The sequence below is a fragment of the Aptenodytes patagonicus genome, chromosome 1, assembly GCF_965638725.1.
Source record: "Aptenodytes patagonicus chromosome 1, bAptPat1.pri.cur, whole genome shotgun sequence".
Classification (NCBI taxonomy): Eukaryota; Metazoa; Chordata; class Aves; order Sphenisciformes; family Spheniscidae; genus Aptenodytes; species Aptenodytes patagonicus.
Window position 1 is genome coordinate 1,332,856 of NC_134949.1, and position 13,574 is coordinate 1,346,429.

The 13,574-nt window shown below is 48.4% G+C and overlaps 1 protein-coding gene across 1 annotated transcript in view; it reads right to left on the reverse strand.

The window, feature by feature from the left end:
- Nucleotides 1-13,574, reverse strand: part of LOC143163974 (uncharacterized) — a 135,867-nt gene that overhangs the window by 91,053 nt on the left and 31,240 nt on the right. The window contains exons 2-10 of the mRNA XM_076345973.1: nucleotides 12,376-12,515; nucleotides 8,483-8,663; nucleotides 7,874-8,033; nucleotides 6,240-6,333; nucleotides 4,978-5,151; nucleotides 3,826-3,986; nucleotides 2,538-2,667; nucleotides 948-1,064; nucleotides 227-382 (exon numbers count right to left, since the gene is read on the reverse strand). Of these exons, the coding sequence (XP_076202088.1) occupies nucleotides 227-382; nucleotides 948-1,064; nucleotides 2,538-2,667; nucleotides 3,826-3,986; nucleotides 4,978-5,151; nucleotides 6,240-6,333; nucleotides 7,874-8,033; nucleotides 8,483-8,663; nucleotides 12,376-12,445 (1,243 nt within the window). The 5' untranslated portion in view covers nucleotides 12,446-12,515. The remainder of the gene's footprint in view (nucleotides 1-226; nucleotides 383-947; nucleotides 1,065-2,537; nucleotides 2,668-3,825; nucleotides 3,987-4,977; nucleotides 5,152-6,239; nucleotides 6,334-7,873; nucleotides 8,034-8,482; nucleotides 8,664-12,375; nucleotides 12,516-13,574) is intronic.

Below are 13,574 nucleotides of genomic sequence, written 5' to 3' on the forward strand. Positions count from 1 at the left end.
CTTCCTCCCAAGCAGCGTGATGGTGTTCGAGGGTGTCCATGTCCATGCATGTGATGGGGGAAGAGCAGGGCTCGAGGTTGGAGTTAGGAAGGACCTGTTGAACACTACCCCTTTGATGCACATGTAGCTGCAGCACCCACCAACTGTGAGGTGCTTATCAACAGCAAAGGGTGTGAACATAGCGCCCAGGACAAGAAGGGACCAGCCACGGAGTCAAACTTCTTACATGTTCTTCCAACAGCAGCCACAGGCTGGCTTGGCCCCTGGGGGTACACCGCATAGATGCTGATGCTGTATTCTCTATCCTCCTGCAAGTTATCCAGCACGTGGGAAGAGACATCGCCCCGCAGAACCTGCTCGTAGGTCATTCCTGGTCTGTTGGCTGCAAAATCAAGAAGAGTAATAGTGAAGCCTTCCCAGTGCCTGAGGTCTACATCCCTTGGCAATGTCTTCACAACATAGTGAAAAGCATGCATAGGAGCTGGTTTAAGTGCACGGTTGAAGTCCCCCAACCCATGTGATATTGCTGAGAGTTACGTCTGTAGCTAAGACTTGACATATCCATGCTGTCCCCAGCCTTCCAGATCACACAGAGGTGAGCATGAGCCATACTGAAGGCTTGAACTCACCCCACACCCACACAAAAGCAAGCACTTGAGTATGAAAAACATCCAGGGCAGGTCTGGATGTGACAGTGCAAATGGGTACGAAGGCACCCACAGCATTGTCCCCATCTTGTCTTTCAAAAGCACGTCCTTCAAAGGACTCTCCTCCTCTGTCGTGGAGGAACCACACTGCCTGGAAGAGGTTAACCTGGCCTCCTTCCACAGTAAGGCCAGGAGCTCTGTGGCGCATTGCTCCTTGGACAAAATGGCACCTTTCTTGTCCTTGGGTCACTGCTCCTTTTAAAGCAAACTCTAAGAAAAATTAATAAAATCCGAACTCACCTCTGGGGATGTAGATCTTGTAGCCCTCAAGCTTGCCCAGTGGAGGTGTCCAAGCCACCTTCAAGCTAAAAAGTCCTTCTTCTATCACACGGAAATTAGTGACTGGAGGCACAGGTGCTTTGGGGTACAAAAATATTGCAGAAATTGATGTGACAGTGCTGTAACAAAGTGCCACGACAAAGACCCTTGGAAAATTTTTTGTCTTTAAGGACAAAGAGACACAAAGTTGAGCAGCACCAGTTCTCCCTATTCTCTCAGCTAAATCCTCAAAAGCAACAACCCTCCCTCTACCAAACCCTCGTCTGCTTGAAAAGTGAGCTGAAAACCCCCAAGGCAGAGTGCTTGTGGGCTTCCTCTTTGAATGGTGTTAGTAACTGTGAAGTATCTACCCACAAGGCATTTCCTCCTGAGCAGAGAAAACTCTGCAGTGGTTTCATGCAGACTGAGCAAGGACACATGAATCAAATGCTACTTGCACCTATGGATGCAACTCTTACAAAGAGGAGCCCATTTTGATCCAGCCAGCCATGGCAGACAGATTTATAGCTTCTGCCTCTGGCTTCATGTTGGGGATAATAAGAGAAGCAATCAAATGACTTTATTTCCACCCATAAAGACATTCCATCTTATTCCTGGCAAGTACATATGAGTCAACTTCATTGAGGCACTTTATTTATTCATCCTGTCAGAGATCTTCCCTCAAGAAGACAAACGATTTGAGACATTGCAGGGGGTGGGGGAAGAAACAAAAGACAAGGAAGAAAGGAATAATTCTTTTCAAAACCCCTTGGGCAAAGCAGACTTGGCACTTCATGCAAAACAGGGAGGGAAGCAGAATTAGTGCACCCCTCAAACTCTTGAAACCCCTTAAAGTAGTGCAGAGACTTCTGGGACAAAACCTGCTCCATCCATCACATCTGACCCAGTGTCTTGCACTCCAGGGTTTGGCCAAGAGTGAATTTGCTCCTTTGTTTCCTAGAACCTTGTCATTACAGCCAGCCATGTGACAGCAAAGAAATTTGGCATGGCAGATGGCAATCCAGAGGAAGCCTAGATCATTTCATGGGACCAGAGATCACTACTTGGGGCATTTCCTCAAGGCCATGATCATACCACCCTGGTGTTCACCTTGAGTGAAATGAAGCCCTAAGTGCATGCATAGTGCCAACCCAAACCGTTTGGACCACCCACTTCCGAAACAAGGTGTTTAGAATATACATCTCTCCATAAAACTCAGGTCTGTGTTTTCACAACCCATGGTCTCCAAAAGCTTTCTCATCCCAGGTACACGAGTGTTACATTATACTGAATCCCAGCCTGGATTTGTGAAATCATGCTGATTATTAAATCAGATGATGTCAGCTATTCAGCAGGCTGCACCCTCTGCTTTCAAGTGGGTTAACCACATGGGTTACTCTGCACCCACTCACAACCCTGCATCCCACACCATGGACATTTGCACAGATGTTCCTCCTACCCATTCCTACCTCTCCATCCTTCACTCCTCACATGTACGGTTTTGGGGTGGGTTTTCTCCTGTGCCCACACAGACAAGGAACACACAGGGATGACTACAGAAGAGACACTCACTTGTTTTCCCCTTGACAGCTGCTGACTCCCCAAGGGCATCTGCATAGACAGCCCTCACCGTGAAGACATACTTGGTGTTGGGTTTCAGATCAGTCACCAGCACGGTACTTTTGTCACCATCGACCAAAATCTGTCACACAGGAGGACAAAGGACATCATTACATTTCCATGACAGTAGAAGACCCCCATGTTTGCAACAGATTAGAAGCACGGGGCTTCACATCTGATGCAAGGTGAATTCCATGAGCAGAAGCCTCTTAAAACACACTAACTCAGGACACCGCGATCCTCAAATGATGTCTGGTTTCACACTGGACATAGCACTGACACAGGACAGTGCTGAGGGTGGGTTTCATGAATTAGCTCAGAAAAAACTCCATGAAAACAAGAGTGTGCATAAGGGTGAGGGTGGTCCCCAATCCCCTTAAAAAAAGTAGAGGAAAAGCAACCATCTTTGGCAAAGAAAGTTTCTTTTAAGCTCATAGAGGGAGATTTCAATGTAACCTGAGGGCAAGAGGGGTGGAGACAACTTCTGTGTTTTCACCACGTTCTTATGAGATTCTGAAGCAGCCAAGGATGATCATTCTTGTTAAATACAATCTTAATAATTAATACAATTAATAATCTTAACCTTAATAATTTATGCTTTCATAGTTTTGTTCTATTATTAGAAATCAAAGCTTTTAGGCATACATCTTCTATCCTTCAATCTTGCTCTCAAACTTTGCGCAGCGACCAAGCTGAACCGGAGCGAGCTGGCACACATGACAGCACCCCTCACACAAGGACATGGCAAATCCAAAACCAAAACACGCAGAGATCTTACCAAGATGAACAATCTTGGCAGCAAGAGGAACAGGAGATGTTGCTAGGGAAGCTGGATGGGCTTGTTTGAGAGGTTGTATCACAGTGGTAAGGAGAGAAAGAGTGCTTCCCGTTGACCTGTTCTTATCAGTCCCAATGGAGTTTGTGCCAGTTTGTGCCACATCCTTCTTCCACCCTACCTTCCCCCCCGTCACTCTCAGAAACTCCATCTCACCCCAACAGCAATGCCAAAATTAGCATGAGCAATCAAAACACCTGCAAATCTGATGGTCTACCTACAGACCTTCACTTCAAGCAAGCAGCTTCAGGAACTTATGCCAATGCACTGGGCTGTGATCAGGATGGCTGAGGGACATGGTGCCATCTCCTAACCAGGCTGTGCCGTCAGCAGCCTCAGCAGAGGACTAACCCCTAACACCGAGACCTGCAATTGGTGCTCTGCAAAACAGGAATGCAACTCTACCTGCCGCTGGTCCTCTGAAACCGGCTGCCCCGAAGGCAGCAAGGGATGCAGATGGACACGGTACCCCGTCACCTTCCCTGTAGCCGGCATCCACGTGAGTCGCAGCGAGCTGTGGCTGTGCTCACTGACATACAAATCCCGGGGACCGATGATCTTCTCAGCTGCAAAAACAGAAAGGAAAGGCCTTTGGTTTGGACTGTGATGGCACCACTGCTGGACATGTGCAGGCTGTTCATTGATGGAGTCAACATCTTCAGTGCAGAGAAAGCCTTGGGTACAGATGGCACTCACTTAGACTGAGAGCGCAGGAGCAGCTGGGATCTGTTTCCAGGCCAGAGCCACACAAGCAGGTTTTCTTTTGGCAAATTGCTTGACAGCACAAGAAGGGAAAACAAAACTGGTTCTGGCTACATTCCCCCTGTGAACACCTGCTTAATGCATAGGGCATCAGCTCCTTCCTGCCCTTCTCCTTACTGCCACCAGAGAATATTCGGCCAGAAAGCTCGAACACTCCATGACACATCACAGGAAGCCCTGAAGTGCTATAGAACCACAGAGAAAGCAAAAAAAGACCTTCTAATGACTTGGATGAAGTTCCCCCAAGCTCCGCCCCAAGCTTTTAACTCATCTTCTCATGAGTTTGTGTGCCAAGAGCAGGGCAGGGATTCATTGCCACCACCTCTGGATTTGCTGCAACATCAGTATCTGGGGAGAGATCTAGATGTCTTTCGAAATCTCTTTGGCTGCTCTTAGCGTCTTCTGCAAGGAATGAAGTTCTTCCTGAGACTCTGAGCTGTGCTGCCAGAGTTCGCCATGAGAGGTCCTTCACGAAAGCCCCCAAGGGGCAGAAATGCTGCCGCAGCCCATTGCTGCTCCTTTTGTTTGAACCAGCAAGACTTTCAGGATCCGGTATCACCAGACAAACCATGGAGATGCAAACACAAGCAAATTACACATGACCACTGCCCCCAAGCAACAGATGCTCCGTGAGCTGGCTGCTCCTCTAGGGTCATCCAACCCCTAAAGCTCCCTTGTGATGAACAGAGGGGATGTGGGAGGTCCATCTCCGTGGTGTGGCTGGCACATCCAGGGACTGGGAAGGGGCTAGTTCGAGCAGGTGGAAAGCAGGATAAAGGGAGAGCCCTGACACACCTTGCACAGTCTGTTTGATGGGTTGTGGTGGCTCTGAGGCAGTGAAACAGAGCCTTCGAGAGAGTTTGGGGGCCACGTTGTGGAGCAGGTGGAAATCTTCAACGTAAAGCACATGCTCTGCCGTGGGCTCTGAAGCTATTTTGTTCAGTTCATTCTTGTCAGCATCCTTAATTCCTAGAAGGAGAAAAGAAGAGGAAAAGAGGACATCAAACACCATCCCTGGGGCAGGCCAGGCATTGGCAAGGGCTGTCAAGAGCAAGTGGAAGCAATGTGCTGGCCTTTGAGTTTTACACCAGCTTTGGAGTCACGCTGCCCACAGCAAAGAATGAAACAAGGAATGGAGTCTCAGGCTGGATGGGCAGTGGTGAAGCAGATGAAGCTTCTTCCATCAAGGAAAAGAGGTCAAGGTTTTCTCCAGAGGCATGTTAGAGATTGCGCCAGGGTATTCGGCTGCTAATGGGCTGAGAGGTGGAAAGCTCTCTTGGTGTGGAGAGTGAAAAGGAGCAGGGCGGGATCTGGCCTCGTCCTTCCCATTGCATACAGAGACATTTCTGCCCTTCTGATGGATGAGCAGACAACAGGACTTTGGGAGGCTGTGTGAAAATTGCAGGGTTTTCCTGTGGTTGAATTAAAAAAAGGGGGGGAAAAAAACCCAACAAACCAACCCTCCCCTAATTTTCATTTCACATTGGTCCAAATTGACCTGGTTGCTCTCTATAATGAAACACCACCACCATCCCCTTCTTCTCCCCTGAAACGTTTGATGAAGGGAAGGATTTCACTTGTAATAAATGGCTGTATTTAGCTCTTGGGGGTGGGGGGGGCTGAAACTTTTCCTTGCTCATGGAATTATTCTGATGGACATTTTTAACGTAGCTAAAGTCGGTCTCTGAACCCCATTAAGAGAAACCTTCAAAAGTAAAAACATTTCATTTTTGAAAATGTCACATCAAAACATTTTGACTTTTATGGAACTATTTATTGAACTCCTCCTGAATTCACAAGTAGTTTTGACAGATGCAAAACCGCAGATTTCCACTGAATAAATCAGCTATCGACAACAAAAAATACCCAAGCACAGCACAGATGTGATTTTCCTGTACTTGCAGTAGTTGGTAGTTGCTGAGCCTGGGGATGGGTGCAGTTTTTAGAGGAGGGGGGTGTCGTGCATCAGGAATCTTCCCCAGTGTGTAGACTGTGTGTTGGTGCACACACAGTATTTGGTAGCAACGTTTCATGTAACTTAGTGTAGCCATACGTACCTACAGCAAACACCGTCACCCCCCCATCCTGCAGGACCCGGGCTTCATCTTCAACTGAGTCGCCGGATTTCCCATCCGTGATCAAAACAACTACCTACAAGAATTGGCGTAAGAGCCAGAGAATGAAAGAGCGCAACATGAGGAGGTCACAGAGACAGTTGCAGGATTTTCACACTGACAAGCCAGATCTTGGATGAAGTCCCTCTCTCTAAAGGGATGGCCACTTGCAAATAAATCCTTCGATAACCCACACCTCTGGGGTAACTCACACGAAATCAGCTTTCATGAGCATGAGCTGCGAAGGAGCAGAGCATAAATGCTGCTGCTCATGACAGCATCTTCTCTGCATGTCTCCTCCTGCTCAGCTGTGTCTCACCTCTGCTTGGGGCAGTAACTCTGGCTCTAGAAAGAGATTAATGCCAGCACAGAGAAAGGATTCACCTCTACGAGTCCATAAGAGCAGCTCTTAAAGGAGGACTCAGCTGTACCCTGGACAACACACTTGGCCAATGGCACCTGGATGGTGCTATCAGGTGGTAAGAAACTCTCTCAGCCACAGCCTGAGTTTAAATGACAGCCGACTCAGCAACCCCAGACCTTTCAAGCTTTTTGGGCAGTCCCATGTCAGGTCACATAGCAGGAGATATGGCTGGCACATGGGGTGCTATAATGAAGACACACCCTGCTGCAACACCTTAAAGCAGGCGGTTGAGGTGGGTAACATATCCCACCTGTAGCATCATGTTCTCCCTCCTGCTCTGTGACTCAAAACAGGTCTCACTGACCACACTGATCATGCCACACTGATTGCATGGATCTCACAGACCACATTTGGCATGCAGGATCTCAGAGATCCTGCAAATGTGGGAGGCCCGTGGGAGGCGAAAGCTGGCTGTGATAGTTTCAGACTCGATTCATGGGGTGTATCCACTCCCCATGCGGCTGCCCCCTTCTTGATTTCAACACCGTCTACCATCAGAGCAGAGCAGGGTCAACTGTTTCATCCAGCCTGCAGAGCAAACCAGAATGCAGCACCTTCTCTGTAGCATCCTCAGCATCCTCAGAGCCCCTTAGAAATTATGAACAAAATATTTTTTTTAAAAAACGATCTGAAGAAACCAATGACCCAGAACTTATGTCTGGAAGGTAAAGACACTGCAACGTGTCTGCTTTTCAAGTAAGATGTTAACTGTACTTTCACTCTCTGTAACCGGAGTGGATGTACGCAGACTATTAGCAACAGCTACCTGTACCAACACCACAACTTGTCCCCTTGTGTCAATCATACCTTGAGCCTGCTCAGTTAGCTTATGCAGTAAGTGCCTTGAATTTGGGTACTCATCTGGAGGCATTTAAGACTAGAATGCTGGGTCCCTCTGCAATCCGTGGGGAAACATGAGCATTTTTAAAAAGTGAGTCAGTCCTTTGAAAATCTGGAGGTGCCTGTCTCCTTCTATCACCAATAGTGGCCTGAAGCTGAATGAGCTCCTAAATGAGGTACCTCAACTGCAAGCCAAAAATCAGGTGGGATGAGTAAAAACCAACTGGCTCATTCATGCCTTCAGGCAAAGAAGTTAGAGGTCTGATCCCTACCAAGGATGACACCAGTGAAGTCATCACAGGAGGTCGCTTACCTTTGCCGCATCGTCTCGCGGCGTGTCCAGGCGAGACATGGCATGAGCCGCAAATGCCAGAGCTGACCCTGTTTTTAAGCTACCACCTTTGAGGGAGAGATCCTGAATTGCCACCAGCATTTCTTTGATGGTCACATAATCCGTGAGCTCAATACTCATCCTGGGAATGAGAAATGGGGGAATAGGGGTGAATAAGGAGCAAGAAAACACTGTTGTTACAGCAAGGATGCATTGCTAATAGTAATGACCAGCATTGACATTTAGCTGGTCACACTAGGCTCGTATGTAGGCAAGGAGTCCTCTTCACAGTGGTCAAGGGAGTCCAGGGTATGAGCCCCAGAGCCCTGTTACCATAAAACACTATCTAAAATTGGATGGTGGGGAATTTCTTGAGGCTGCATTAAATGCCAGCTTCCCTGCCCTGAAAGAGTTCCTCATTGCTGAGCACCTCGAGACTGGTGACACTGCTGGGGGTTGAACTCTTGCTCTGCTCTTGTAATGGTTCAGCAGAGCAGCAAGAGTTCTTTAGCCACAGGGACATGGTTGCCCATCTAGAGCTATAGGGCTATAGAAACCCGGGTGCTGGTGGTAGAGGATGGACTGACCCACCTTGATTTCTCCCCGTAGAGTGCCACCGCCAGCCGGATGCCTCCTTTGCCCATCATCACGTTCTCAAAGGAACGCGCCATGCTGCTGATGAAGTCCTTGACCAGCTGGGAGCTCTCCCTCCCTGCACCCTGTGACTGCCCCACGAGGAACAGAATGTCAGCCACCTCCGCCGTCCTGCATGCTGAGGGAGAAGAGGGGCAGGAAGGCTCATCCCACACCATGCAATGAGCCAGCCAGGAGATAAACCCCTCTGAGTCATGTAAAGCCCTGAGATATTGCAGCTAAGGAAGACAGACCATGCTTAGGCCCAATGAAGTGGGTAATCATGGGCTTCCCAGAGCAACAGGCTGTTTTGTTCTCTTTAATTTCCTCCTAATTCCCCATTTTTCTGTTCTAACCCAGGGGAAGTTTCTCATTCGAAGCACAAACACCGAGACCCAGATCCCTCAAGGCATGCAGGTCAGTAGGACATGCTGGAAGCAAAGGGATGCCTGGGGGTTTCATACGCCCAGAGGCAGACATCGACACCTGAGCCATGCACAACTGAATTTTGGGAATGTGGCGGCTCTGCCACCCCACCAACCAGCCCAGGCTCTTGCATCAGGGTCTCCAGAGCCAATGTGAGACACCCATGCACACAAGGGGCCACCTGGCCCACCCATGCTTTGTCAGCCCTAAAACAACCGAGTCTTCCAGTCTTGCACTTAGAGAGCTCAGGACGCTCCGTGCATTCAGCTCTGCAATGCTTCCCTCTTGCCAAGCTGCCAGCGGCCCCGAGCATGAAAAGTATCTTGTGCAAAGAATGAACAATTTGAGCGTTTTTTCTGTACAAGCCAGAGCTATCTGATGACAGCTGGCAGGGGAGGGACAGGTGTACAGGGAAATTTGTTTAACGAACATCAAGGCATATTTCCCTTTACAGTGTTCAGTCTCAATTGAATTTAATTTCCTTTAGGCATCCAATAAATATATTTCATGGACAGAAATCTGATGACTTTTAGGGATGCTTAAATTAATGAAGGCTCTACAAGGGAAGTTCAAAATTTATATTTTCTTTGGTGTTTCTCTCCCTTACAGGTAGATGCTGAATTATTACTGCAGGGCTGCTAAAAAGTAGACTGCGTTGACTGCTGGAGGAGGGCTTTTTGTATTGCAGACTTGCTCACCAGGACTGGGCTCAACCTCTCTGCATTTTTTTTTTTTCATTTTGTGTCACTACTGCGTTGGATTTCACCCAGCGACTGCCTTGACTTTCAGCTGCAGGTCTGGAAATCAACTTGCACCCAACCAGGCTGCAGAAATTGTTCCAGTTTGCTGGGGAGGTGCGCTAGGTGGGTTTCTCATGCTTCTGCTGCAATGGAAACCCTGTTTTAGCTTGACCTCTTCAATTTACCTGACTTTTACCCGATTTCTATAAGCAGGCTCCCCAAAGGGCTTGGAAAGATGCAGATTTTGTGCTCTCCTTCGTTGCTGTGTCCCTGATCAATCCCCTTTGGCCACACAGCATGACAGAGGATCATTTGCCAGCTGCAGATGGATGGTAGTCCACGGGTCTTTGTTACCCAAGGCTTTTGGTTTCTCAATCTTTCTTTGTGCCTCCTGACACCGAGCTCTTCACAACTTAACAGTTCTGTTTACTGCAGAAAAATAATGCCTAGCTCTTTTTAGTTTAACTCGTACCCAGCTGGGAATATAAAGCACTTTCCCTTGACAAAAATGGGAGAAAATTATTTCAGTTTTCCTTCCTAGAGCTCTCTGTTGAGATCTCCCTTCCCTTCTCAATCCTCTGTAAGTGCTTTTCAGCTGAGATGTCAGGGGTGTCTTGGAGGCAGCTTAGCTGCTAATAGCAGATCACCATAAGCTCTTTTCCCAGCTGCCGCTTCTATTTTGGATCTACTCCTTTTCCCTAGCTTGGACCTTGATGTCCCTGTTCCCCCAGAAGGACTTGGAGGGAAGGCAATGCCAGTCCTTGGCTCTGACCTCAGAACTGGTGGAAATTGTTCAACAGCTTCCCAGAGTAACCACAACCTGTATTACCACAAGAAAATCCCAACAAAGGTTCAACAAGATGGAGAAGACCATCCACCAGCCCTCCCAAAATCACCCACCTCTTGGAGCTACTCAAGGCAGTGCGGACACCTTTTCCTGGGAGACCTGCATTTTTGGCCCTGATCTGGAAAACATACTCAAAATGCCGTTGGTATCAGAGGGACCTTTGCTACTACCTCTCCACATCCCAAATCCCCAGAAAGCCTCCTCCATCCGTGCCTGGCCCCTCAGAGTCTCACTCACCCTGCACAGTCATAGAATCATAGAATCATTGAGGTTGGAAAAGACCTCTAAGATCATCAAGTCCAACTGCCAACCCAACACCACCATGCCCACTAAACCATGTCCCTCAGCGCCTCATCTACACGTCTTTTCAATACTTCCAGGGATGGTGACTCAACCACTTCCCTGGGCAGCCTGTTCCAATGTTTAACCACTCTTTCAGTAAAGAAATTTCCCTCATGTCCAATCTAAACCTCCCCTGGCGCAACTTGAGGCCATTTCCTCTTGTCCAAATGCTCCTGCCCTCATTTGCATCCAGGGATAATGATGACAAAGACAATAAGGAAGAGCTCCAAGGGATTAAAAAGGGCAGGATGGTGCCCCTTTCTCTATAAAGGGGCAACCAGAGCCCATTCTGTGAGATGCTGAGCTCAGCACCTTTCTGGAGGGGCTCAGCTTGGCAATAAAACCTGAGCGTGTTTGTGCTGCTTGGATCAGGTACCTGAAGCTGTCATTGGAAACATGTGAAGTTAAGCATATTTGGATTGGTACCTTCTGGAGAAAATACCAACACAGACAGCTATATTAATCACAGGGGGATATGATTTTATTTGAAATTTTCCATGCACCTCCAAAATTACCACGTTTCATCAATCACAGGTTTGCCAGAGACATCTGTAAACGTTGATTTATTGCACTGTTCCCAGCTTTGAATTAAATAGCATTATAGTCAAGTATATTGGCTTAATTGACAGACAGGAACTTAATCAAGTTAATTTTGTAGCTGATGCCAAAGCTACCATTAACTCCTTGTTGAATTTACTGGATTTAGTCCAGGTAAATTTACACCTTCAAAGTCTGGGGGCTTGTTGCTGCAGAACAATTCAAAGAGGGAAGACTCACTGGCTCATACCCAGCCCCATGACAGTCCTGGGAGCTCTGGATTAGCTTCGTAGGATGCTCACAAGGAGCCTCCCCCTCCTGCAGGACCCTGAGGCCACAGAGACATGCCATGGATCATGCTGTAACTCCACGAGGCTCTTCTCTGGGGTCCTTTTGCCTCCTGCCTTTTGGCTCTGGCCCTTTCCCACCAAAAGCTCTTTGTGGGCTTGCACAGGCAACGGGGAGCCAGGGAGGAGTTGAGCCCTTGTGCCATCTCGACTCTCTGAACAGTAGCAGGAGACTTCAGGGCTTCCTTGAGGTCTTTTCTCTCATATCCTCTGTGTGGTGGCTTGTACCAGCTCTTGGAGATCAGAAGAGGAATCAGGAGGGGACAGGTTTTCCCTTTCTCCCCACCTTCCTCTGGAGCAGCTGAGGTAGGACAGTATCAGAAGCAGGACACCGAGCAGAGCCCTGATTTCCCCATAAACCCTACTGCAGCAAGTCAGTTCCTGCCTGCCTTTTGGGGCCAGCTGAGATGCTCTGCTAACCAGATGATCCCAACCTAAAAGGACCCTATGCAGAAGTTAAAGGCATCAGCGCTACAGCTCCACCCTGACAGCATCTGCCTGTGTACCCATGACATCAGCAGAAACAGCTGCTTGGAAAAGGTCTTTTTCTCCCTGATGTGTCTCAGCATCACCCCCAGCTGCTGCATTCATGGTAGCCCACTTGTCACATACCTTCATGAACGGCCACGGCTCTGTACTGCACCACAGCCACTGCCAGGGCAAGGATCTGGGTATACAACATTTTCCTTTTCCTTGGGAAGAAGCTCCTTTGTGGTTCCTGGAGTCAGCACGCAGCCTGGAGAGTCATTCATCTGCAGGAGAAAGAGACTTTAATGCATGCTATCCAAGTATGATGCTCCTACCTGCCTACAGTGGCAAGGGAAGCTTTTCTCCAGCTATACAAAGGCTCATCTTGGCTTAGGCAATCATCATTAAAGTCCATAAATCCACTAATTTCTCCATCTCTTTGCTGATGCTGGCTACAGGGGAGAGCTCAGCTTTGCTCGCCCAGCATCTTTCCCTAACAGCACCCTTCTTCAGGCAACAACAACCTTAGGCAATTAAGCCTAAATGTGAATATTAGTGGTGTGACGAAAGAGGGAAGCATCTGCTGCCTCAATCACGCAGGGAGGAAAGATCAGCCCATGAGCCTTGCTAGGAGATGACTGCAGGCAGCAACCACCCACATTCAAGTCTTTATTAGCCTGTTTTGCGACTAACCTTCAGGTTCCTAAATCCAGGATTAACTGCCTTGCACTTGCCGCCCTTGGAGATCCAGCCCACCATCATGGAGCAGCTGAAGGGGGCCGAAAGCTCTGGTTGCTGCCAACTCCCCGAACAAATGCTGACAGCTCATTAGGGCTACCGAAGTCTCCCTCCACGAAGCAGGGACTTCTCTCTGCGAAGCAACAACTGCTGCAGAAGTGGCAATGCCAGAAGGTGGTTTATTCTTTTTTAATGGGCAATAAAAAGTTCTTCTCCTGTTCTGAGCCTCACCTCCTCGTCTCGGGCTGAGCAGATTTCACAGGGAGACATGGACTACTTCCAGGGTGGAAATTACAGACGTCGGGAGAAGATGAGCTTGATGACTTCATCCAGCCTAGCTCTTTGCCAGAACTGGATTGTTCCTTCCAGTTAACAACATGCAACCTCAAAATCACATTGCATTATACATTGGTTCCCTTTCGGAAAACAAGGCTGAGTTCCTGTGCACAGCCTGAGATAATCCCACCTAAATGGATCCCCAAACAAGCAAGATGAAGGTCAAGCAGCTGGATCAGCCTGGCATGCATCTAGGCTGCAGGGGCCCCAGGGCTGTGGTCACCTTGCCCATGACGTAGCTACACCCATCTCTGAGACTCTCAGGACTT